This window comes from Bactrocera dorsalis, chromosome 2 (assembly GCF_023373825.1).
Source record: "Bactrocera dorsalis isolate Fly_Bdor chromosome 2, ASM2337382v1, whole genome shotgun sequence".
NCBI lineage: Eukaryota > Metazoa > Arthropoda > Insecta > Diptera > Tephritidae > Bactrocera > Bactrocera dorsalis.
The window spans coordinates 64598547-64623672 of record NC_064304.1 but is presented as its reverse complement, the minus strand read 5'-3'; the positions used below and the strand labels follow the sequence as shown (position 1 = coordinate 64623672).

Sequence of the window (25126 nt, the reverse complement as noted above, 5' to 3'; positions counted from 1 at the left end):
GATTTAATACATTTGATCTCCTTTTTGGACGGGACGTTTTTTTTATAAATTTTTTTTACCCGTTTTCTTTGTTCATCTCCTAGTTACCTTTTATACATACACAGTTTTTTTTGCACGTGTTTTTAAATTTAGTTATATTTTTTAATTTTAGGACATGTTATCGTAATACCTGTTTAAAAATGCCAACGGAACTAGAAAATAATTTTCTTAACTTGGACCCAAGCACAGAAAGGTCTGTATGGTTACATCGCCAATTGAATTAAGCACCAGAATGCTACCGTGAGCAGTTTTCATAAGTAAAAGCAATGCTTAATTACGATTTTTTTAAATTATAAATGTCACATTACATGAACTTTGAAACTCATCATTATTATTTTACTTATTTTAATACATATGATGTATATCAATATAAATGAATTTTGTCCATTTCATTTCCTCCCTCAGTTATCATAGCACTTGGAAAAATCCTCCTCCATGGTGGCCATCACGCCTTCTTCGATTCAGCTTTTATATCCTCAATTGAGTCAAAACGGATTCCTCGGAGTGGTCATGTGAATTTGACCACTGGCTGAATAGCCTGAAGTTACACGAACGCATATCAGGCGAATGCGGTGGTTACGGCACGATATTAGTAGAAAATGTGTCGAAATTATCACGAATAACCAATGCAGTATGAGATGGTGCATTATCGCACTTCTTTGTTCACTAAATTCAGACATAGTAAAAATCGAAGAATTCACTTTTAGAGCCTCACAAAATGACGCCTATCTCAAATACTAATGCATATTTTGACAATTTCATGTCACTAACAGTACTACCAACATACAGACAAAACTTACCAATTCGAAAAACAAGCGAAGTATAAATCAAAAATTTACCTTTCAATTTGATCACGTTAGTAATACCATAAAAATCTATAGTGTTTTAATTGTGCAAATTCTCACAGTACGAGTAGATAGATTTGAATTTAAAATAAAATTTCTCTTGCACGCATTTTTTGTTAAATTAGTCCTAATAGTGAGTTTTACATGAAAATCTTATTTTTTATACGGTCTTTTTACAACTATAATTTACTGTCCCTGTTAACTGTGCAAAAAGGAGATCATGTGTACATGATGTTTATTTATTTATTTATTTATAAATGTGAAAAAAATAATACAATTATTTTTACACGAAAAAAGGAGGACTGGCTGCCAGGACCTTCGGCTCGCTGGTGGATCTAAGGCTAGATGACCTAAAATTAAGTTTTTAAGTAAAACAAAAACAAAGTTCTTATTTAAGCTAGGTAGGATGTCATATTAAATGTTTTAGACCGCATTTATCCAGATACATATTTTGATATTTTTGTAACGTTCTCGAGAGACGTAGTTTTCAAAAGTGTTGTAGGTGTTTGGTTATCGAAGATAGTCCTCCTGATTGCTGTGAAATGGTGGCATTCGTCGAGCAGGTGATGGATTGTTAGTGAAGCCCACGGGCAATGTTGGCAGTAAGGCGGACAGGACCGATTGAAGAAGTACGAATGTGTGGCTATTGTGTGCCCTAAGCGTAGGCGTACAAATGATTTAACATCGTTACATCGACAGTTTGGTGGATAGGTTGGTTTGCTCCTATCTGGGTTATTTACAGTGTATTGGTGCTGGATGTGTCTCCAACTCTCCATTAGCGACTTAAGTTGGTCTTGGTGTGCCATCTTATATAAGTCTTTATTCTCAAGAAAGTCAAACGTAACGAGCGGTTCACTAACCGCCAGTTCATTCCCGCGTATGCCGGCATGGCCTGGAATCCACATTAGTTTTATATTGGGGCTATTTTCAGCTAATTTGCTCCGGATGCAAGAAATGATGTTAGATTTATTCATAACATTTAAGACCGCTGATATAGTTGATTTGCTATATGTACAAATAATTGCTTTCAATTTGGAATTTGAAGCGAAAATGATAGCGTTGAGGATCGCTGCGGCTTCTGCTGTGTAAACGGAGGCGTAGCTTGGCAGGATTTCAACTTTAATTGTTGCTCCTTTGTCATCGACGACTGCGAATGATGTACTTGTCTCGGTTTTGGATCCGTCCGTGAAGATTAGAGTCCATTCAGGGGGAAGAGAAGTTGTAGACTCAGCAAAGAGTTGTTGATAAATGGCGGGGTTGGTGTGACTTTTGTTGAATTTCCCCAAGCTTAAAATGAACGATGTATGTTTTATCTGCCAGGTAGGAAATACTTCTCCCTGTCGCAGTAATGGCACGGTGATTCCAAGCTTTCTAGCGAGTTCTATACACAGTGAAATTGCCGACTTGCGCCCAGGGTTAATTTCCCTTTGGAGGTCTGATTTTACTGTTTCGTAAAGAGTACTGTTGTAACCTGTAAAAAGCTTAGGTATAAGTTTCATTAGGTTCAGTTCGATTGTGGATAAGCCGGCTTCCACAAGGACGAATTTGGTGGGCGATTTTGGAAATACGCGAATGCTTCTGCTTACTGCCATCGCAATTACCATAGATAGGAAGGCCGTAATCTATCTTCGACAACACAAGTGCCCTCGTTACATTTATTAGAGTTGCAGAGTTGATTAAACGATGTTAATATTCAATCGGGCAGACAGTTGCTTTCTTAAGTACAAACAATGTTCCGTAAAGGTAAGTTTCTTATCAAAAATTACACCTAAGAGCTTAAGATTATTAGTGTTTGAGATAGGGCTGTTATTGTAAATAATTGTAAAGTAATCACATTTGTGCTTGCGACAAATGTGGAAATTTTTGCATTTATTTACAGCCACGTTGGCGCCCGAAGATTCGGACCATATATTTAGATCCCTAAGAATATTTATGAAGTCTCGTTTAACAACAAATCATTCCGTTTATTGAAAATCAACACATCATCAGCATAGCAAATATGATCAATATTTATATATTTATTAATTATATGGCTCACTTCATTAAAAGCAGCGATAAAAAGAGATACAGAGAGGGGAGACCCTTGGGGTATTCCGTTGTGGAGAGTAAACGGGTCTGACAATGTGTTGTTGACTTTACAGACGAATCTTCGGTTTGTGAGGAATGACTGAATGAGTCTTAGAATATGGCACCCAATGCCCCATTTTTTCGAGTACAACGTGGACTCCAACCCGATCGAAGGCCTTTTCGAAGTCAATGCTAGTGCAGAGAGGTGGTTCCTGTTTGCTAATGCTGAAGATGCATGATTTTCAAAGAGCAGCAAAGCATCAATGGTGCTTTGCCCGTCCTTGTAAGCCATTTGCTGAGGGCTCATGGAATTTTTGGTTAAGGCATGCCACGAAATACGTCTGGCTATAATTTTTTCGAGTAGTTTTCTCAGGCAATTCAGTAAAGAAATAGACCTAAAGCCTGAAGTTTCTGTAGTGGGGTTGCCAGATTTTGGAATGGGGACAACGACTGCGTGCTTCCAAGCCTGAGGAAACGTACCTTGGCTTAAGATGTTGTTATATAGCATTAACAATCTTGTCTTCATACATGGGGGTAACTGTTGCAACATAGGATATGATATTCTGTCAGCTCCGTGGGTTCTCCCACTTAAAGAAGATAGAGTTGATTCGAATTCAATGTTATTGATCTTGCAGTCGGTGATGTTAGAAGTTGCAGGGGGACTCTTGGAACTACTGTTGAGGCATTTGTTCTTCTCTGAAAGGAAAGTAGGATGGAAATTTGAATCGTGTGAAGTGATTTGCTAATTGCATGTGGCCAAAGATAGGGCCATGAGCGCTATTAATTGAAGTAATATGCAATTGAGGTTTAGTGCCAGAAAGTCGTTTGATATCGGACCATGCTCTTTTTGGATTTGTTTGATGTTAATGGACTCGGAGAATTTGTTTAAGCACTCCCTTTTAGATTGTTTGAGTTTTTTCTTAAAGAGCGCATTAGCCTTTTTGTATAGCATTAGTTCAGAGGACCAGTGGGGCGCGATCTTTTTTTGAACTTTGGGATTGGATTGTGGAATAGACAGATGGGCTGATATGCGAATGATTTTTGTAATTGTGGCAACTTCCCTGCTGATATTGGGAGTGCAAGGACGGTCCGCGCAAAGTCTGGAAGCAGTCGTTCCAAACATGTCCCAGTTAGCTTTTTCTATAATAAACCTTGGCTTCTGTGGGCTTTTAGAAGTGAAAGGAGTGGAAAGGGATGTAAGGATAGGGTAATGATCACTGCCATGCAGATGGGAAAGGGTGTTTGTCGTTAATTTAGGTGCAATGTTGGAGGAACAGATAGTAAGGTCTACAGTGGTGAATGTTTTGTGTGTGGAAAAGTGTGTATAATAAGGTATTCAGAGAAGAATAAGTCTTTAATCATAGAATCCCTGATATTTGTGGTGGCAGAGCCCCAAAGAGGGCTCCACGCATTAAAATCGCCTACGATTATAAATGGGGTGGATATCGTCCGAAAAATATTTATTAGGTCGCTGCAAGAAAAATTTTGTGAAGGTGGTATATAAAGTGAAATAATTGAAAATTGGAAAGATAATGAGATTTCTATTGCTATTGTGGCTATATTTGAAGATACAGGGATTTGTTTGTGTGGTATGGACTTCTTAATTAAAATGGCGATGCCTTGCTTGCTAGTTAGATTTTGAGGCAAATTGTAAAAGTAACTTTGGTATTGATTAGGCGCCTCCGCAGACTTGCCCGCAGCAAGGTTAATTTCCTGAAAGGAAATAAAACTTGGAGCGTATTCTTTAATTAGTATATCCAATTCGTGAAAGTTGTTGTAGTATCCGTGCATATTCCACTGTAAGATATTAAACATTGTTGCTAGAAAAGGTTGCTAAGGAGGTTTTATATGCTATGTTGAGAGTGGTGGATACTAGTGATCGTCGTCTACTGACATGATCAGAGCATCGTTGTTGGCTTTGTCATCTAAATTGTTTTGCGTGAGACAGAGATTGATAACGGAGGTAATAGTTGTCTCTGTTGAGAATGCAGGTGAACCTGCGTTATATTGATAGGAGTTGGATTGAGCGATAATGTTGGCGAGAGTTGATTCGAGGTTTAGTTGTGTGTGTGTGAAAGACTGTGAAGCAGGGGTGAGAGAGGAGGCTGAGCTATTGCTGACTTGTTGATTGCTGATGTTTTGAGGTGAGTTTTCCGGTGGTGAGTTGTTGGAAGAAAGATCGTGTGAAGTCGTAATGGGTGATTTGTTGACTAAAGAGTGTGTAGGTATATCAAAAGAATTGGAGGTTGACATAGCGTTACTATTTGACAGCTGTGCTTTTCTGGCAACTACGGCGAAAGAAGTGTTCAATATTGATGGTGATTATGCTTTGTAAAGTTTAATTGCTTCTCTCATCGTTTCGCGGTATGCCCACGCAGTTGGCAAGATTTGCATCGCATTGGGTTGGGGTAATAGGGTTTTACTTTTGCACATCTCGAAGATACTTCTACCTTTTCAGGTAACTCAAAAAGATCAAATGTAAGTAAAACTACACCAGTGGGTTGGGGTAGTGGTACTCCCTCCGTCCGCCTAGTAAATTTGTAAACGTCGACTACACCTTGTCTTCTCATGTTTTCTATTATCTCTTTCTCGCTGACATTGTTGAGACAGGGAGCAAAGATTGTACCTTTCATGCTATTGAGGTTGTCATGGTATTTCGCTTCAATTTCACACACACCAGGAAGTTTTTTGGTTGAAATGAACTTTTGGGCAATTTGGTTATTTTTTACCAGCAGCAGAAGATTACCAGCACGCAACTCAGAAATTGAGATGATTTCTTTGCTAATAGCTTCTAAGGCTTTGTGGACAGCGAAGCAAGAATACTTCGAAATTGGCTTGTTTGGGTCAGTTGCATTAATGAGAATATATTTCGGGTTTTCTTTCTTGGCCTGCGTCAGGTCAGGAAAGTTGAGGGGGGAGTAAGTGGGTTTCTTTCTTTTTGGCTGGGATCTAGGGGCAAGCAATGCAAACCTGTTATCCCCAAGGTTGGGCGGCCCGGGGGCCATATTAAACAAATCTTAACACTTGATGCACTTATCTGCGATACACTTATGGATTGAAAGAATTCAAGAAGATTGGAAATGTAAACACGTGTACGTATCCGAAAATGTACGATGCGCAGAATGTCAACGATACGTAAAGAGCGAAACACGACTTCTCAGAGCGAGCACCTGTCGAAAACTGGTATATGATGTTTATAATTAGAAAATGCGGAGATGTATGACTTAGAAGGTCATTGCAACGCGTTCGAAATGTTCGAAAAAGATTGAGTGTTTTTCTTACTTGTTAATTCCTTGTATACAATAGATAATCACCAATTTTCTATACCATTTCAAACATTTCAAAGTAACGGAGATAGCATTCTGACATAACGTGTGTCTTTCCATTTAAGGTCTACTATACCATTAACATCTCCTCTACTTTGATTGAGCAGCAGTCTCCAGCTTCATATACATTTTATTATTATATTTTTTTTTTTAATTTTCCATAATATTTTGGAAAGAACCCTAGCATTTATTTTTAGTTCTTTTTGGATTTGGCGAACCAATCAACATTTGTCTGTTTTAGAAAAGTCTTAGATGGCTTTCAACCGACTTCTTATCTTTCCATGTTTTATACTCTTGCAACCAGTTGCTACAGAGTATTATAGTTTTGTTCACCTTACGGTTATACATATCACCTAAAACTAATCGAGACCGATATATATACATATATGTATATGTATCTCATAAACTACTAAAGCTACAACAACCAAATTCGCTCAGCACGAATATTATAAAAGTAACTACCAATATGAAAAAGGACAAAATCAGATGAAAACCTCATAACGGTACTGTTTAAAACTACTAAAAGCGCGATAAATCAATAACTAAATATGCCAAAGACATTAAATTTTACCATCGAGATGGTATGAGAGAGCTTTATGAAAGCCGGTGTGTAAATTGAACGTGGGCGTGGCACCGCCCACTTTTGGTCAAATTCTATATCTCGAGGCCAGACTGACCAATTTCCAAAAAATTTGGTATGTTATATTTTTTTTCATATTTCTATGTCACGTTCTGAAACTTACCGAAATCGGATGTAACGCCTACTTCCCAAATAGCATAACTTTAAATTCCACTTCATTCGTGCAGTGTTTGTCAAATCCAACAAAAACTATTCAAGGCCCTAGGTACCTATAGTTGACTTTTGATCGAAAATGTCGGTCAAGGTATGATAAATATAACTGAAATTAAGGAATAATCCTTCCCTTAATAATGGTATATCTGTATGTCAAAAACGGGTTGAATCAATACTTTCCTTCCGGTTGACTTTGTACCACATATATCGGCCAATACGTGAGTTATCTTTCTGCCTAAAATAGTTATATTTGAGCAAAAATGTGGCTTAGCCCCCATAAAACTAAATTCAGGATTTTCGAACATCCAGTTGACTTTACTCTATATGATTGGTTTTAGTATTTCCCCGGCTTTCATTTTTGCAAGTCGCGAAACAAAATGAATAGTTGTACGCGGCCTATCAACTAATTCAGTTATTTTGATTTCGGTGAAACCACTTTTAAAATGATTAACGATCAAATTTTTTGTGTCTTCACTTATTTATTTTAAATATTGCTTCTAAATAGAATTCTGAACAACAATGTTAAGCAAAATATTCAAACCGACCGTTATTCTTTACCGTTAATCTTTGGAAATTTCTCTCTTGCATAATAACAAAATTCATCCAGTTGCAAACTAAATAAAAGTTTGCTTTAAAAAAAAAATTTCTTTTTTTGGTTTTTTGCAACCGAAAATTTTATACTCTTGCAACTTTCAAGAATCCAAGCAATTTTATACATACATATGCTATATATAACTCCTATACTGACAGACACATAAAATTGGTTTTAAACCAGATTTTATCTATTTTTCCCAATACCACATACTATTAACATGCCATATACCAAGAAAAAGATCATATAGAGTAAAATCAGCCGGATGTTCAAAAATTCAATCAAGTCAAGTTTCCGCTCAAATTTATCTATTTTAGGCGCACAGATAAACTGTTATGAGTAAAACACGGTAGCTTCAACCCATTTTTAACATACAGATATAACATTATTAGAAAAGTACTATCCCAGAATTTATAGTATATATCACATTGATTGATATTTTCGATCAAAAGTCAAGTAAGGGTACTGCAGTCCAAATATTCAGAACCTAGGGGCTTGAACAAAGGAATTGTGGGACGGTATTTTAAGCTCCTTATATAAAAGAAAATCGACACACACCACCTCTTCGTCGATATCAAAGCTGCTTTTGACAGCACGAAAAGGAGCTGTCTTTATGCCGCAATGTCTGAATTTTGTATCCCCTCAAAACTAATAAGGCTGTGTAAACTGATGTTGAGCAACACTAAAACCTCCGTCAGCATCGCAAAAGACCTCTTCGAGCCGTTCGATATCGAGATTTCAGACAGTGGCCTCAACAACCCGATAGTTCTGCTTTCTCCAGACTGTATAAGGAAGCAAAGCAAATGGGTCTGGTGGCGAATGAGGGCAAGATGAAACATCTCCTCTCATCAAACAAACAGTCGTCTCACTCGCGACTAAGCTCGTCACTGTTGACAGTCATAACTTCGAAATTTTAGATAATTTTGTCTATCTTGGAACCAGTATTAGCACCAACCAAACCCGACACAGAATAACTTTTGCTAAAAGGTGCTACTTGAGACTGAGTAGGCAATTGAGAAGTAAAGTCCTCTCTCGACGAACAAAAACCAGACTCTATAAGTTACTCATTATTCCCGTCCTGCTATATGGTGCAGAGGCTTTTGCGCATTGGCCACGGCGAATACCTCATTCGATGGAACGATGAGCTGTATGAGATACACGGCATTGACATAATTCATAGAACTAAAAGACAGCAGATACGCTGGCTAGGTCATGTCGTCCAAATGGACGAAAACACTCAGCAGGTTCCCGAGATATTGGATTTCACCAAAAAGTGGGCAGCGCCACTCTGGCGTATTTAGTTTTTGATTTGTCGAGCTTTTAGTAGCTTTTGAACAGTAACACTATATGATTTTCACACTATTGGTGGGACTTCTTGTTATATTCGCGCTGGGCGAATTTAATTGTTGTAGCTTTAGTGGTTTAGAAGATAGGTATATTAAACTTGTTAGAGGGCGGACCACGCCCACCTTTAAAAAAAAAAATGCCAACAGGTGCCTCTTACTACTGCGATCCTCTGTGCCAAATTACTTCTTTATACCTTAATTTATTGTTTAGTTACGGCACTATCGGTTAATGGCGATTTGTGTGCGCGGCAGTGGTCCGATTACGCCCATCTACGCGATTTAAGTTTTATCGAGATATCTCAATTCTTACCTACGACGGACAGACAGTCAACCGGATTTCAACTTTTCTCTTCATTCTAATCATTGTATATATCTTTCTCATTTAGTTTTAGGTAATACGTACAACCGTTAGATAAACAAAACTATGAAACTCTGTAACAACTGTTTGGAAGATTATAAAAAATTAACTCATATCAAAGGCACTTCTTCAGCTCTCTAGCTCTTCCTATTTCACATAAAATTTAGTTATACAAGAATAATACAAATTCATATGTATATTTATACATTCACATGTTATCTATATCCTGTATGTGTAAATGTGAAGGGATTCTAGGATTTCGGATTCATTTGCTTTAAGGTGCGACCTTTTTTGTAACTTGCAAAATTTAATATTTTTAATTCGGTTACAGGGTCCGGCACTCGTGTGTAACCATTTAAAAAAGCCATAATTTCGGTTTGGAAAATTATTTTTTATTTATTTTAAAGTACAAAAATGTGTGAAAATAATCATAAATTCAGGACTATTTCACTTTTGCTCGATATGACCACCTTTTGCCTTAACTATGGCCTTGAGAAGGTCAAAACACGAATCGCAAGCTGCCAGAATGTGACTTGCCGGTATTTTGGCCAACTCACGGACAACGGCTTTCTTCAGCATCTCGAGACTGCTTTCCAAAATGACCCAGAGAGAATAATCCATTGGATTCGCATCTGGTGAAGTCGAGAGCCATTGTGTGGTCGTAACGTAGTTCGGAACGTTGTTTTTCAGCCATTCTTGGTTCACTCGCACTTTGCGAGACGGTGCTGAGTCTTGTTGAAACGTCCATGATTTGGGACCGGAAAGTTTGTTGTCCACGGCTTCGAAACAGCCTCCGGAACCCTTCTCGATAATATGTCGCATTTACTTTGACGCCAGGCTCGATGAAAACAATTGGAGAGCGCCCATCTGCGGTGACAGCGGCCCAAACCATTATTTGTGGCGGGCGCTGCCTCCTGGTGGCCAACCGATGATTTAGATTCTTATATGAATGGTCGGTCAAGTAAACCCTATCGTTTTGAGAGTTTACGAATTGCTCAATTGGAAAAATTTTTTCGTCAGAAAACACAATGTTCGGAATTTACCGCATTCGGCAAAGTGAAGCAACTGCTTCGCTCTCCCAAGTCTAACTTGTTGCTGCTTCGATGTGAGATCATGGGCCTTTTGGAACTTGTTAGGCTTGACCTTGAGCTCAGTTTTCAATACGCGTCGGATGCTGCAGTCGGATATTTTCAGTGCTTTAGCAATTTGATTGGCACTTCGTCCTGTATTTCTCTCAAGTCGCTTCTTCACTTTCCGAACCATCTCACGTGACATTGCAGTCTTTTGATGACCACCTCCATGGCGTTTTGCGATGCTACCAGTACCATTGCAACAAGTGAGCAACCGATTTTTTAGCGGGTCCCTCTTTACAGCCCCCAGTACCGCTACTGCTCCCTCCCTTTTCCCCACACTCTTTTCGCGGCCTTACGCCGCGGTGGTGACCTTAACGCAGGTCTCGCTCCCTTACCCGACGTGGAATCATCTATCATCGAGAATGCGGCGAATTCTCTGCTTTCAGCGAGGATCTGAATTCTCCTTCTCCGTGAAGGAGGCATTCCACTCACCGACTTCCTTTCAGGCAGACTGATCTGCCGGCGTACCATTGACGCAGAAGGGTCCCGGACAAGACAGGAAGGATCCTTTTGGCACAGATACCACTGAATGCCGGATGCTCAGCACAGCACTCCTGATTGGCAGCTCTAGTCAGCAAAAATGCAATCAACACGTTGCTCAACTGGAACCGTTATTTTTGCTTTCTACAGAATGGATAACGAAGCGAAGCATCGAGGCTAAGACGAAATATCTCCTGTCATCAAACAAACCGTCGTCACACTCGCCACTAAGTTCCCACGTCACTAATGACAGACATAACTTCGAAGTCGTACATGATTTCGTCTATCTTGGAAGCAGAGTTAACAGCAACAATAATATCAGCCTCTAAGTCAAACGCAGAATAACTTTGCCAACAATTGAGAAGTAAAGTCCTCTCTCGACGAACAAAAACCGCACTCCGGGAGAAGCAGAGGAAAAGGAAGGATCTGACTGCACTTGGTATCACGAATTGCTAAAAGAAGAAACGATTGTCTAGCTGTTGTTAATAGAAAAAATGTACTTTTGACACAGTTCTGTTTCTGTCACAAATTTGAGACAATATTTTACGACTAATTGAGATTTCACCTCAATATGTCCCAAATAGTGACTAGAGACTGCTTACACAATTGCGCTATAAGTATCCACTCCGTACATTTGTCCATAAACAACGAAGTGGTTTTCGAACCACCCTTAATTTTTCGATAGTGAATGCACTGAAAAGTCATTAAGCTTCTGTGACAAAATTCAACTAAAGCACTAGGAATTTGTTGCCGGAAAAGGATTTGTTTTGGTTGCAATTTTGAATGATCTGCGAGCAACTAAACGGAATTGTCGTTATCGGCTCGTCTTTTCCATCCTCTTGGTTTATTAACCCCACTAGTTACCAAAACAAAATCTTATTGAAGAGTTGAATTTATTGCGCCTTGACCCTAACAGAATTTCAAAGCCAGCTTATTGCAGCTCTCATCAATTAGCATTCCTCAATATGTAAACCTAGAGACAATTGTTATCTGCCAAATCCATAGCTTCTCCGACGTTTCAACAAGAGCGTCGGATGCTGCATGTATATACGAATCCAATCTGCTAGTGCTGTCAAATGTATACTGCTTACTGCAAAGTTTAGAGTGGTTGGAGGTACATTTTCTTACCAAATTCTGGCCACGAGTTGCGCCAATGTTGGGGCGACGATTCGATAAAATTACATTTTGTACAGAGTCTGAAACCGTATTGTTTTGGGTAAAAACGCATCACCTTCATTACAGGCCGAAGTTTCAAACCTAAATAATGGGAAACTTGATAGCTGATAGACTCCGAGCGTTGTGACCCATTCTTTTTTAGAAAGACGTGGTAGACCTTCCGTAGAAACTTATGTACCTGTTTTCGTTTGCTTCACCTCAAAAGCAGTACGTTTAGAAGTAGTTTCAGATTTATCTACTAACACTTGTACTTTCACCCTAAAAAGGGATGCACCAGAAAATATTCTGCGACAACGCAACCAACTTCGTCGGCGCCTACCACAAGTTACGTTAGCTGAGGGAGCTCAAGCTCCAAATCTGATGGGATTCACCGCCGAATTAGGATTTAGCTTCGACTTTATACCATCAAGGGCGCCGCATTTCGACGGATTATAGGAGGCGGCGATGAATTCCGCCAATAATCTGGTCGTTTGTACACTCGGCAACGCTCCATTCATAACGAAAGTCTTCTCAACGCAACTGGCCAAAGTGGAGGCCATTTTGAATCCGTACTGTTGAGCAAGGACCCCAAAAATAATGATCTCGTCCTCGCAGCAGTGGATACAAGGACGAGTCGTCGCAACCGCAGAAGGACAAGACGGTATGGTACGAGTGGTAGACGTGGAAACCAAGGAGGTCACAGCTCGCATTACTCCCCATTGATGTTGAGGAATCATGATCGTCTCAACGTGGTTGGTGTTGCGTCAAAGGACATCTAATTAAAGTTAAAACTAAAATAATGAAGTGAAATTAAATAAATTATTAAAATATTTAGTATAATTGAATTCTAAAGTTTTTTGGTTTTATTAAAATACTTATCTCAATAATAACGATATTTAACATACTTACCTTAATCTATTATCATAAAGCAACGAAATAGATTATACTTTCTATTATATTTTGGCTAAGAGATATGTGAAATGGAATAAAAAAATCATATACATTTAATTTACTAAATCATTTAAATACTATGATAAATCTTGTAGATGGAAAAATATCACTAAATAATCTGAATTTTAAAATAAACTATTTAATATGCGCTCTTGAAACAATAAATGAAAAAATAAACGAATTCGGTTAGATCATTTAAATACAGAAGCAGCAAAAATCGCTTACAGTCGCCTAGACAAAGCTATAGAGAATTTGAAAAGTATAGGGAAATTAATAATTCAATTTTTTTAAAAGGAAGACTCGGAGAGCCTACCAAGAATAGTAACAACAATTCAAAAGAAAAGATGAGTTGGGCTTATATCATAAAAAATAAAAATATAATTTTCTAATAGGGATCGATTTACTAAATCATTTAAATAATTAACAAATTAAGTATAAATTATACAGATATCCACTTCAAGACGAAGACGAAGTTAGAAAACAAATAAAAGAAATGGAGAAACAGGAAATTGTAAGAAAAAATAGTTCTAGATATCATTGTACAGTAATTATCGGATATATGCACCTCGCTTATAAGCACAACTCTTTTATTAGCACTAGAAATAAAAACATATAATTTCCGCATTTAAAATATAAATTATTCAAATGTAATGTTTAATTCAAAATTTCTTTATTTGCCGTCATCTCGGCTTAGTTGTCAAGTATAAAGTGACACTTATAATTATCCCTAACTTAGCTCAAGCCACCAACCCGCATCGCGTTGTGGCTCCGCTGTTGACGTTTTGCTGACCTTGCGCCTCGTGCATGGTGTTAGTTTACTTTGATGTCTGGCCAATGTTCTCACGCAAAATGTGCTAACTTAGCGACATGTGCAGAGTGGTAGACTCTTATTACGACGGGAATTAGGGTGTGTCGTTTCCTCGCGATAACTTTAGGGTGTGTCGTTTTCTCGCGATAACTCCTCCCCTTCTAAATGCGGAACGTCCTCGGTCCTCAAAGAAGCGGTTTTAATTGCAGTTTCAACGGATCTGGCTATGATAATCTCTCTCTTGGTCCTCCTTATCCTGAGAAGGACGTAAACAGTGAATGCCATGATTAATAAGTCACCAAAGGCTGAGAAACCTGTAACGTGGTCGTAATGGATTGATCGCTGCAGGTGATTGATCCTTTGAACATTCTCTAGATTCACATGGTGAAGACATTCTTACATCTAAACATATGAATCGGATATCTTATTAAAAAGTAAATTATGTTATTATACTGTAATATGTTAATTCTAGCTACTGCCATAACATCGGCCACGGTAAGGTCAGTGAAGTGCTCGTCTCCTGTTATGAAATTTATTTCGTTACTGTCTAAGAGAATGGGACTTAAGACCCCAATTTTGGCGAAAGTGACAGCTGTTATAATGTTATAACTTTTTGTTAATTGTTTATCATTAGAAACTCCTAGGTTCTAGATTAAGTTTAACGAAGGTTGTCCTTATGGACCCTCCTCCCTTTTATTAAAACTGTTGTACCCAAGTCCTTTTCCACCTCTTCCTCAGTATAAAGAGGCGTAAGCTTATTGCCTAGTCTCCTGCTATTTTTAACAAGTACTTTTTCTCCAACAGGGAACTCCCTATCCTGCCTGTTCTTATTATGAGTTTTTAGTTCTCTTTCCTGTGCGTTTCTTAAGCGGCATGGTATTTGGTTGTCATCTTTAATTGAACGAAATACGGTAAGAGGCTTCATCCCCGTTACTGTGTGAATAAACCTGTTATACTCAATCGTAGCTAAAAGCACAATTTCCTCAACATCATCAAGATGTTTGTCAAGTTTAAGGCATCGTGCTATTTCCATTAGTGTGTTATGGAATCGCTCCACCTGACCATTTGATGTACTATGTAGTGGTGGAGCATTCGCAATGTCGATATTGAAGTGATTATTTAATGTAGCTTTGATGCTGTGTGAATTCAGCGACTTCTCATTGTCGCAATAAACTATTCGAGTACCGAAAAACATGTTGAGTAACTGAAGGAGCTGTGGTTTGACATCTACTATCGTTCTTGATTTCAACGACTGTACTATCGCAAATTTTGAAAACTTGTCGATGCACGTCAAGAAGAACTTGGACCCGGTAGAAAATATGTCGATGTGAAGAATTTCTCCACAATATGTTGGTATGGGCGTTTGAGCAATAAGCTGCTTCTTTGGGTGCCGATCATACTTCGCCCGCGAGCAAGTTCGACAATATCCCACAAATTGTTTAACTTTTTTCTCCATTTTTGGAAAGAAATAATCCTCCAGAATTTGTTTTGTGTTCTCCTGCGCTGCTCGATGCGCTCTGTTATGTTCAGCAGCGATAATTTCCTGCTGCTCATTCGGATTCGTAATGTCGTTAACGAATTTCTCCGTATGTTTGAATTTAACTGTTGGAAACATTTCGACCAGTTCGTGTTGAAACTGTGCAAGTGCATGCAGATCGCAGTGTATTGCGTTTACTGCTGTTGTGTTTACGGCCTCCTGTAAAAGTTTTAATAAATCCTTTTTTTCTCGGTAAGAAATGATATGCCTTGTCTTTTTTCCAAAAATTATAAAAGTTTTTCTTTGAGGTTCTGTACCTACCTCCACAATAATCTGGTTGCGGAAGCAATTTACCGGTTTTTCCGATCTTTCAATTGTATGGGTTGATGATTCCTCGCTATGAATTGTCTCGACGCTCGTGTTATCTAAAGCATTTATATGTTGCCTAGATAGAGCGTCTGCCACCACATTCTCCTTTCCTGGTTTGTAGATTAGCTTTGCGTTGCATTCGTCTACGAAGGCTTTCCATCTTTTAATTTTCGAATTAGGATTCTTATCCGAAACCGCAAAGGTCAGCGGCTGGTGGTCAGTATAAACATTAAGTTTTGTTACGCCATATAGGTAATTTCTAAGAGCTTTCAATGCCCATACAATAGCTAACAATTCCCTTTCATTGGTAGCGTAATGCTCCTCGCTCCCGACAAAGTGCGAGAAATCATGGTAATCGGTTTGCCCTCCTGAGAGAGGACGGCGCCTATAGCATGAGCCGACGCGTCAGTAGTTAGGTCAAATGGTTTGTTAAAATCTGGATACGTCAGTGTTACATCCTCTGACGCTAAAATTTCTTTAATTGTTTCGAAGGTCTTTTTCTGTTCATCCGTCAAATCAATTCTGATTTTTTTTGATTGGGACGCAGTAACTCGACCGTTTTCGCCTCTCATGATGCTCGACAATGGTTTTGATATTCTAGCGAAATCCCTTATAAAACATCTATAATAACCCGCTAAACCTAGGAATGATCTGAGTCCCCTTAGAGTGGTGGGCTCGGGGGAACTTCGTATTGTGTCGACTTTGTCTGGACACGTTTTTATTCCTCCTTGTGAAACCAAGAAACCCAGGTATTCGACCTCAGTCCTAAAAAATTTGGATTTTTCAACCGACACTCTCATGTTGGCCCTAAATAATTCATTTAAAATTGATTCTATATCTTTCAGATGCTGCTGTTTGTTTTCCGAAAAAATAATAACATCGTCTACATAAACAAAACAGCTCTTCCCAATATGCTCTCTTAATACGTCGTCTATGGCGCGTTGAAAGATGCTCGGCGCGTTTTTTAATCTAAAAGGTAACCGGCAAAATTCATACTTGCCATTCTTGACGGAGAAAGCTGTTTTTTCCCTATCACGCTCCAATAGTTTAATCTGATGGAAACCAGATTTTAAGTCCAAAGTGGTGAAGTATTTACTACCACCCAAATTGGAAAGAATTCCTGTTATGTCAGGAATTGGGTATTTATCACCGATAGCTTTTTCATTGAGCTTCCGAAAATCAATAACTAATCTCTGCTTCGCCTGTCCGTTTTCGTCTACCCCCTTTTTCTTTACCACTCATATAGGGTTGTTAAACGGTGATCTTGATGGCCGGATAACTCCATTTGCTAACAAGTCCTTGATTTCTTTGTCCACGAAATCCGCTACACTCAGTGGGTACGGGTATAATCTTGAGTAAACTGGTGTTTCGTCCTCTGTGCGAATTGTTGCTATCACTTTTGTATTGTATGGTAGTGCCTCATTGGGGTCAGCAAAAACCCCATTCATCCTTTTGATCATCCTAGAAAAATCTTCCCTAACGTCTGTTGGTACTAGATTTGTTTGAAACCTAAGATGGCTTACGTCATGACTGGAAATGAAGAAGATTTCCTCCTCACCAAAATCATGATTTATTGTGTTCGATTTAAGGTCAATGTTCGCATGGACCCTGTTTAGTATGTCGAGCCCAATCACGCCATCAAATGATGTTAAGTCCGGTAAGATGAAAAATTCTGCCACTACGCCAAATATTTTTATGTAGCATTTTTCCATGATAGAAGAAACACCGTGAATAGATTTTACGGAGAATATGTCCCTGAAATGTTGTGTCCTTAAAGCCGGTGTTGGTTTCATATAACTCCTCGACGCACCGGTATCGATAAGGAGTTTCACTTCCTTCCCTCCTAGGGACCTTGAAATCCAGGGTAGGAGGGACCTTCCCCTAAAAAATTAAGTTGATCTAAACTTACGTCATCCGCCGCTTGTTCGGCTTCTGCACCGTACAATGATTCACTCTGTAGCTCAACTTCCTCCTCCAGATGATTAACACGTTGGATCTTTGGTCCTGTGTAACGTCCAGAATTTGCTGGACGTTTTTTTTGATAGCCCGTTTGCGTTCTATTACTGTTTCCTTGATAGGCACCTCGGTCTCTGTTAAACGATTGGTGTTTAAATTTTGATAAGGATGGATCAACGTCCATTGGTTCCGCTCTAACTAGTCTGTCTCTGTCACGTCCGTTATTTACCCTTTGATTTTCCGTAAAATGAGGTGCATGTCCGGGTTTGTACTGCCTATTACTATAGTAGTGTGGGGTCTTGTGAGCTGAGAGTGGATCGTAAGTGTTTGTCCTATGGTTGTTCTGGCTTGAAATTATATTATTATTTTTTTAATGTGGTTGCCCTCGACGTTCCTGGCAGCAAAATTGGCCGCGAACGCATACCGCTCAAGGTTTGAGTCTACCTCCTGTGCTAAAGCAAGAGCAGACGAAAGGTCAGACGGCCGTGAAGCGAAAAGAATATCGCATAAGGGCTTCCTTAAGCCGGAAATGAAAACTCTTAGGGCATCTGCCCTGTATTTCTCGTTTATAATTTCTGCCACGCTACTCTCGTAAGACATTATAGTCTTATTAGCTAGTAACGTTAGCTACTTTTCTACCTCATCATAGAATTCCAGACAGGACCTAGAACCCTGTCTTAAGGTAGATAATTCCTGCTCTATAAGATATACAGGACGTTTGTCCGCGTACGTAAAATCTAAACGTGCTATAATAGCATTAAAATTCAGCACAGTACTAAATGATGAGAGGACCGCATCGGCAGCCCATCTTATTTTGTTCCTCAAAATGGTAACTGCTTGGTAGTGTCGTTCACTGCCATCGTACCTTTTGAACAGTTCATAAGCGTTATGCGCCGCCTCGCGCCATGACACATATGTGCCTATGTGACCACGAAATTCGGGAAGTGATTTGATCGCATCAAGCGTTATGTCACATGTCACTAGTGGATTTACAGATACCTTTAGATATTTTTCTACCTTTGGCCTGCTGCCCGTCACCTGGTTTTGGATTGCTCCTAACTTCCTATCGAACTCCAACCTTTGTGCTGCCAAAGCACTTCTAACTTCCGCCTTAATTAACTCGCTTATTTGTTCTGTGTTCATATTTGCTTTCTGACTTCCTAACTTTAAATTTCTAAAAAGGTCTTCCAGACCTTCACTCATTAATTTTTGTTCTGTCACTTTCTTTTATTTTATTCACAATTATTGCTATATTTATTCCAGGAAACGAGCATCTCACTTACCCTTCCATTGGATTTGAATAGATTAAGATTAGGTTCAGGTTCTTCCGGTTAGTTGAACGGGCCAAAGGTTGTCTCTTCTTTAAGTCCACGTTGAGTCCAAGTAGTTGATTGTTGTTGATTTTAAGTGAGCCAGCTGTCGTAGTTACACGAGTCGAGTTAAGAACTTTATATTTTTCTATTAAACTTTTCACTCGCGGGCCCCACGTTGGACTCCAATTATTCAAATGTAATGTTTAATTCAAAATTACTTTATTTGCCATCATCTCGGCTTAGTTGTCAAGTATAAAGTGACACTTATAATTATCCCTAACTTAGCTCAAGCCACCAACCCGCATCGCGTTGTGGCTCCTCTGCTGACGTTTTGCTAACCTTGCGCCTCGTGCATGGTGTTAGTTTACTTTGATGTCTGGCCAATGTTCTCACGCAAAATGTGCTAACTTAGCGACATGTGCAGAGTGGTAGACTCTTATTACGACGGGAATTAGGGTGTGTCGTTTCCTCGCGATAACTTTAGGGTGTGTCGTTTCCTCGCGATAACTTTAGGGTGTGTCGTTTTCTCGCGATAACTTATACACAAAAAGTTTCGATTAATGCATTCCGCTTATAATCAGAACTCGGATATAAGCACTAAAATTTATATTTTCAGCTTAAAATTTCCCTATAATAATTACCTATATAAGCACAGTCACAAAAATAAAGATGTTTTTGACTGCTTTGAAAAACCTAATATGATATGACAGCACCTTTATTATTATGTATCGATATGGTTTGCACATCTTTATTAATGTCAAAATGAGTAAACGTACAACATTAAATTTCCGCCAAAAAAGGCAAATTCTTTCTGAAGTGCAAACTACGTGCAAAGAGAACTATGTGTTAAATATAAGTGTTCGCTATCAACAATTAATCGTATAATTCGTGAAAAAGAAAGACCTTCTGCGAAAAGGACTTTAAAAAACTTGAACAGAAAGCTCAACAGATGTAGCAACTCAATAGAAATTGAGTTTGGTTTAATCAAATGCGTTCATCTGGCGCAGTAATATCAGGCACTATGGTCCGGGAAAAAGCTCAATAATTGGCCGTCAAGAAGGATGTAGAATTCGAGCCCACTCTTGGTTGGTTGAGTGCTATCCTGGTAAGTAGGAAACTGGGACTCAGAGAGATTGTACGGATATATGCCAAACACAGGACATTTCTGTCTAAATTTAAATTTAGATATAGACATTTTGAGTTCTGTGTTCTGTTGAGATAATATAAGTGATAGCACTCGGCGAAATCAACGACAAGAGTGAAGGAACTCGATGAAAAAATATTTATGTGGAGACCAGTCCGAACGTGTCGTATGGCGCAGGGAAATGATGTAAATGATAGAACTCGGCGAAATCACCGACAAGAGTGAACGTGTCCTTTAGCGTAGGTGAATGAATGTGAGTGATAGCACTCGGTGAAATCAACGTCAAGAAGTGTGGCCGCCGCCTTTTCGCTCGTATCTCGGGAACGGTTCGTCCTACGGCCATGATCACTTATACCATTTCGGTAGCAAATGACGTGACAAATAACTGACAAATAATTTGAAACATTTTGCCATGAGATGCGTATTTCAGGCACTGGGTAGACTATTTCACGATTTTAGGCGAATTTCCGAAATTTCTAGGCCGGAGTTGGGGTTGAAGATGCAATCCGATTTCAAAACAAAAAGTTGCATTGGAATCAGGAAGTACTAAGGCACTATTAGAAATCCCGAAACGAAAAAAGTCCGGAATCGACCCACCCTATTGGTTGTACCGATGGCAAAAGAGTGATGGCATTTCAGTGAAACAAATTCATGTAGAGGGTGCATCTGCGAATATTAACCCTCCATTACTAACCTTAGGGTCGAATCGACCCAGACACGCAAACTTTTTAAATTAACAAAAAATAAAGAATATTTTTTAAAGCAAGATATATGTGTAATCTAAATTTGTACATATTTAAACGTTTATAAACAATAAGAATAAGAATCATGTAAAATATTATGCATAAAAAATTGTTTTAAAAAATACCCTGGGTCGATTAGATTACATAATTGAAAAATTTTTACATTAGTCATTCCAATTTTTCTTTTTAACATTTTACTTTTATATTTCAGGTTTCAATTGCACTTTATTTGAAGTCAATATCTTTAAAACTTATCATTTTATGCGGAATCTAGCTGGATAACTTTTTTTTTCACTTTTTTAGCTATGTTGCAATGAATACAAACTTAATTTCAATTTAAGTATATAAATTAATTTTTTAACACATCATTTTATAAATTTAACAAAAAAATACTACAATATACTAAAAGACGTATACGTTTTAGCAATTTATGAGTTTAAACGATTTTAAAAGATAATACAAATGAGGGTCGATAAGACCCATGGTTAGTAACCATGCGACATGATTTGAGGTTAGTAATGCAGGGTTAAAAGCGCCAATGACTTTTTTGAATTGCTACCCAATTTAATACAGAATTACAGCGCTAAGGACATATTCAACGCTGATGAAATCGGAATGTTCTATAAAGCATTGCCTAGGTCTACTTTAACCAGAAGTGGTGATAACTCAAAAGTATTTAAGTCATCAAAGAAGCGCCTGACGGTCTGCTTTTTTTGCAATGTATCTGGCGATACAAAAAAAATTTTCTTGATTGGAAAACCAAAAAATCCACCATGTTTCAAAAGTAAGACCTTGCCAGTACAGTACTTTTCACAAAAAAATGCATTTATGACTCAGGACATATATGTAGACCTCTATTCTAACTTCCTTTGACAAGGAGATGCAAAGTCAAAACAGGAAGGTAATTTTCTGTGTTCTTTTTGTGTACTCATTTCTTGCAGTGCCAATTTGTTAAAGAATCCTTCGAGGTTGAAGAGCTTTCACAAGAAGCAGATGAAATAGTGCAGAAGTGGTGATAACTCAAAAGTATTTAAGTCATCAAAGGAGCGCCTGACGGTCTGCTTTTTTTGTAATGCATCTGGCGATACAAAAAAAATTTTCGTGATTGGAAAACCAAAAAATCCACTATGTTTCAAAAGTAAGACCTTGCCAGTACAGTACTTTTCACAAAAAAATGCATTTATGACTCAGGACATATAGACCTCTATTCTAACTTCCTTTGACAAGGAGATGCAAAGTCAAAACAGGAAGGTAATTTTCTGTGTTCTTTTTGTATACTCATTTCTTGCAGTGCCAATTTGTTAAAGAATCCTTCGAGGTTGAAGAGCTTTCACAAGAAGCAGATGGAATAGTGGAACTTGTAAATAGCGATGGGTTTCTTCACGAGGAATATTTCACTTTCGTTCACTGCGATGACAATTTGCCCTGCTACGGTGAATCGACTGATGCGGATATAATTGCAGAAGCAGTTTCAGGGACAGAAGCACTTTCAGAATCTTCTGAAGATGAAGATGAACTAAGCATACCCACCAAGAGAGAAGTTTTTGACTCAATTAATGTTCTACGTAAAGCACTTACGCCTTCTAATTCATTTATGCAAGAAATTGAGGATATTGAACAGTATTACTTCTCAATAAGCTCCATAAAAAATGTTCAATCCGAAATAACAGACTTCTTCAAAAACAGTAATAATTAATTTAAATTAAAATTGTTTACAAATGATGTAAATGAACACGAAATGCTATAAGCAAATGCTAGATAAAAATTGATCTCTTAACTTTGGTGTACCAACTGTTTTTCTTTTTATTTTTGCTTTGTTTTTGTGTTTGTCAATTGAATATCTTTTTAATAAAAACATATTTATTTTTTCGAATTTATATTGAAGTATTATTTCGATTTGTATATAAGAGTACTCGTTTATAAGCACCAAACTTTGTGCATTTTTGCTAGTGCTTATATCCGATAAATACTGTATTACTGAAAATAGAATTGATTGTCTAGTTTTAAGTTTTGTCTATTACTCTCTCAATAAATACGAAAACCCCAACGCTTTACGCCGCCATACACCCTCAAGTAAAGGCTCCACCACCTTCATGCCTTACGGCAGGAGAAGGCATATTAGCCCTCGGCAGCATTTTGCACCGTTCGAGCACGAGTTAATGAAGCTAAAATATCATATTCACGAACCCAAATATATCAACAAAATTACATATATACATATTAATGTATTGTAATTATCAGTAACAGATAAGAACTTATCCAAATATACATATTTATCTGCTTAAAATAAGAACACAACAGAAGAACATGAATGTTCTGTTGATAGTACAATTAGCTGTTAGCAAACATAATGTTATTTAGTCTTAATTTTGCCATCAAACGTGAAGGTGGGAATATTAAACTCAACAAATAGATAAAATAATAAACACAATATTATTATTATTTATCTCACACGTGCACATTTTGAGGGCTGGATGAGACGATCATCGGGGGAATTAAGAATAGTTTTTAATTATTCTTTAAAAATATATTTTCCTTCGATTCCTCGAAGGTTCCTTTATTTAAATGTTTAATATTAGTCTACACAAAATAGTATAACTTATTATGTCTGAATTTCTATTCAAACTGAGGACAAGAGTTGTATGCGCGTCACTCTTTTATAGCAGTGCAGTCAACTCGTGTCGTCTTCCTATTGGCTAATTCCGATGGCGTGGCATCGTGGATAATGCCATGCTTTTTGTTGTTGGTCACGTGGTGGCTGTACAATCTTGTAAGATGATGCCTCTCCATGTGTCTGTATGTTGATCACGTTGCACATGCGTCATGTGGTATTGGCTTGCTATTGTTGTATTTACATATGTGTAGTGGTAGGTAATATGAGTCATACGTGTATGGCTGGGTGTTAACTCCCCCCTCCTCCGGTGAAAAGATCTCCTGATCTTTTTATACGCTAGTTGTGGCGTCCTTTTTGATGAGATGTTCCATTCCTTGTTGTTTTAATATTTTTTCGTATTGTTTCTGCTGTCTTTCTTGTAGTTTGAGTGTTTTGCATTTCATAATTGCATAATATAACTTAAATCTAACATATAATACCGACAAAATATTTTTACATTTATTAGAACATTTGGATATTTTATTGTCTAAAACAAATTTTCCATGTTTATATGATATAAGTAGGTGTTACATCGAATATCTCGCAATTTTCTTTTATAATTAGGTATTTATATACTACAATAAATGTGTCATTAATTCTACATACATGTATATCAGAATATTCCATAATATTGATTACCGGAATTTCTGTATTTTCTGATTTAATTATATTTCAATATCATTAATATTTATTGATGGTGAATAAAAGTTTTTATTCTTTGCGAAATTAATTGTTAGAGCTAAGTCTTCTAATTTTTTGTGCATTTCCTGCAACATTGTGTGTTGGGTAATTATTTTATAGTTGAATGTTTCTAACAGTTTCTCAAAATGGGTGTTGATCAATCTTTGTTTGTTATTATTTTCTATAATGTCGTTAATTTTTTTTTTTTTTATGTCTACCATTTCGTAATGGTCCTCCTGTAACAAAACTAAATGCTGATCCTAAAAAATTTAAACTTCTAGGCTTTCTCCTGATTAAGAGTTGGTTTTTTAGTATATGAATTCTATTAATTAATGCAGTTTCCTTTGCTAATCCTGCAGTGCTTTGCATTGAGTCATAAAGTGAGTCGTAGTATGATAAGATTTTGGTTAAATTAATCATGTGGAATGGGTAATCTGGATTTTCGTGGATGTAACTGGGATAGATTTCTGTTAGCAAATATTTTTTATTTTCCACATTGATCACTTGTAGCGCTGTTACTTCCTTTAGGAGGATCATTATTACAATCGTGCGATACATTTCTAATGTTGTCTTTGTGTATTATTTTATTCTTTGTAGTTAACACTGTATTTTCTTTGTCTTCTTTAACGATGTGTTTAATGTATCTTTTATTATATTTTCCACGTCTACTAGTTTTTTCGTAGATTGTTTCTCCCGGTTTAAATTCTTTTAGAGTTCTTTTCTTGTTATGGTAATCTAGCATTTGTTGCTGTTTTTGTTCAATATTATTTTTCACTGTTTCACTAGTGTCCTTGTTGAAAAGAAGATCGACTGGCTTCCTTTGTGTCACTGAATGTATAGTTTGGTTATATTCCTTGATGGCGGGAAAGATTTGTTCTTCCGTCGTAGATTTTTTAT

General features: G+C 37.7%; 1 protein-coding gene across 14 annotated transcripts in view; it reads left to right on the top strand.

Annotated features, from left to right (window-relative positions):
- The window catches only part of LOC105233125 (endothelin-converting enzyme 2), a 789700-nt gene that overhangs the window by 609720 nt on the left and 154854 nt on the right, over positions 1-25126 (top strand). For 13 of the 14 annotated variants that reach the window (XM_049449945.1, XM_049449944.1, XM_049449943.1 and 10 more), the window contains one exon: positions 152-232. The exons of the other annotated variant lie outside the window; for it this stretch is intronic. In XM_049449945.1, the coding sequence (XP_049305902.1) occupies positions 152-232 (81 nt within the window). The remainder of the gene's footprint in view (positions 1-151; positions 233-25126) is intronic. 14 annotated transcript variants of the gene reach the window in all.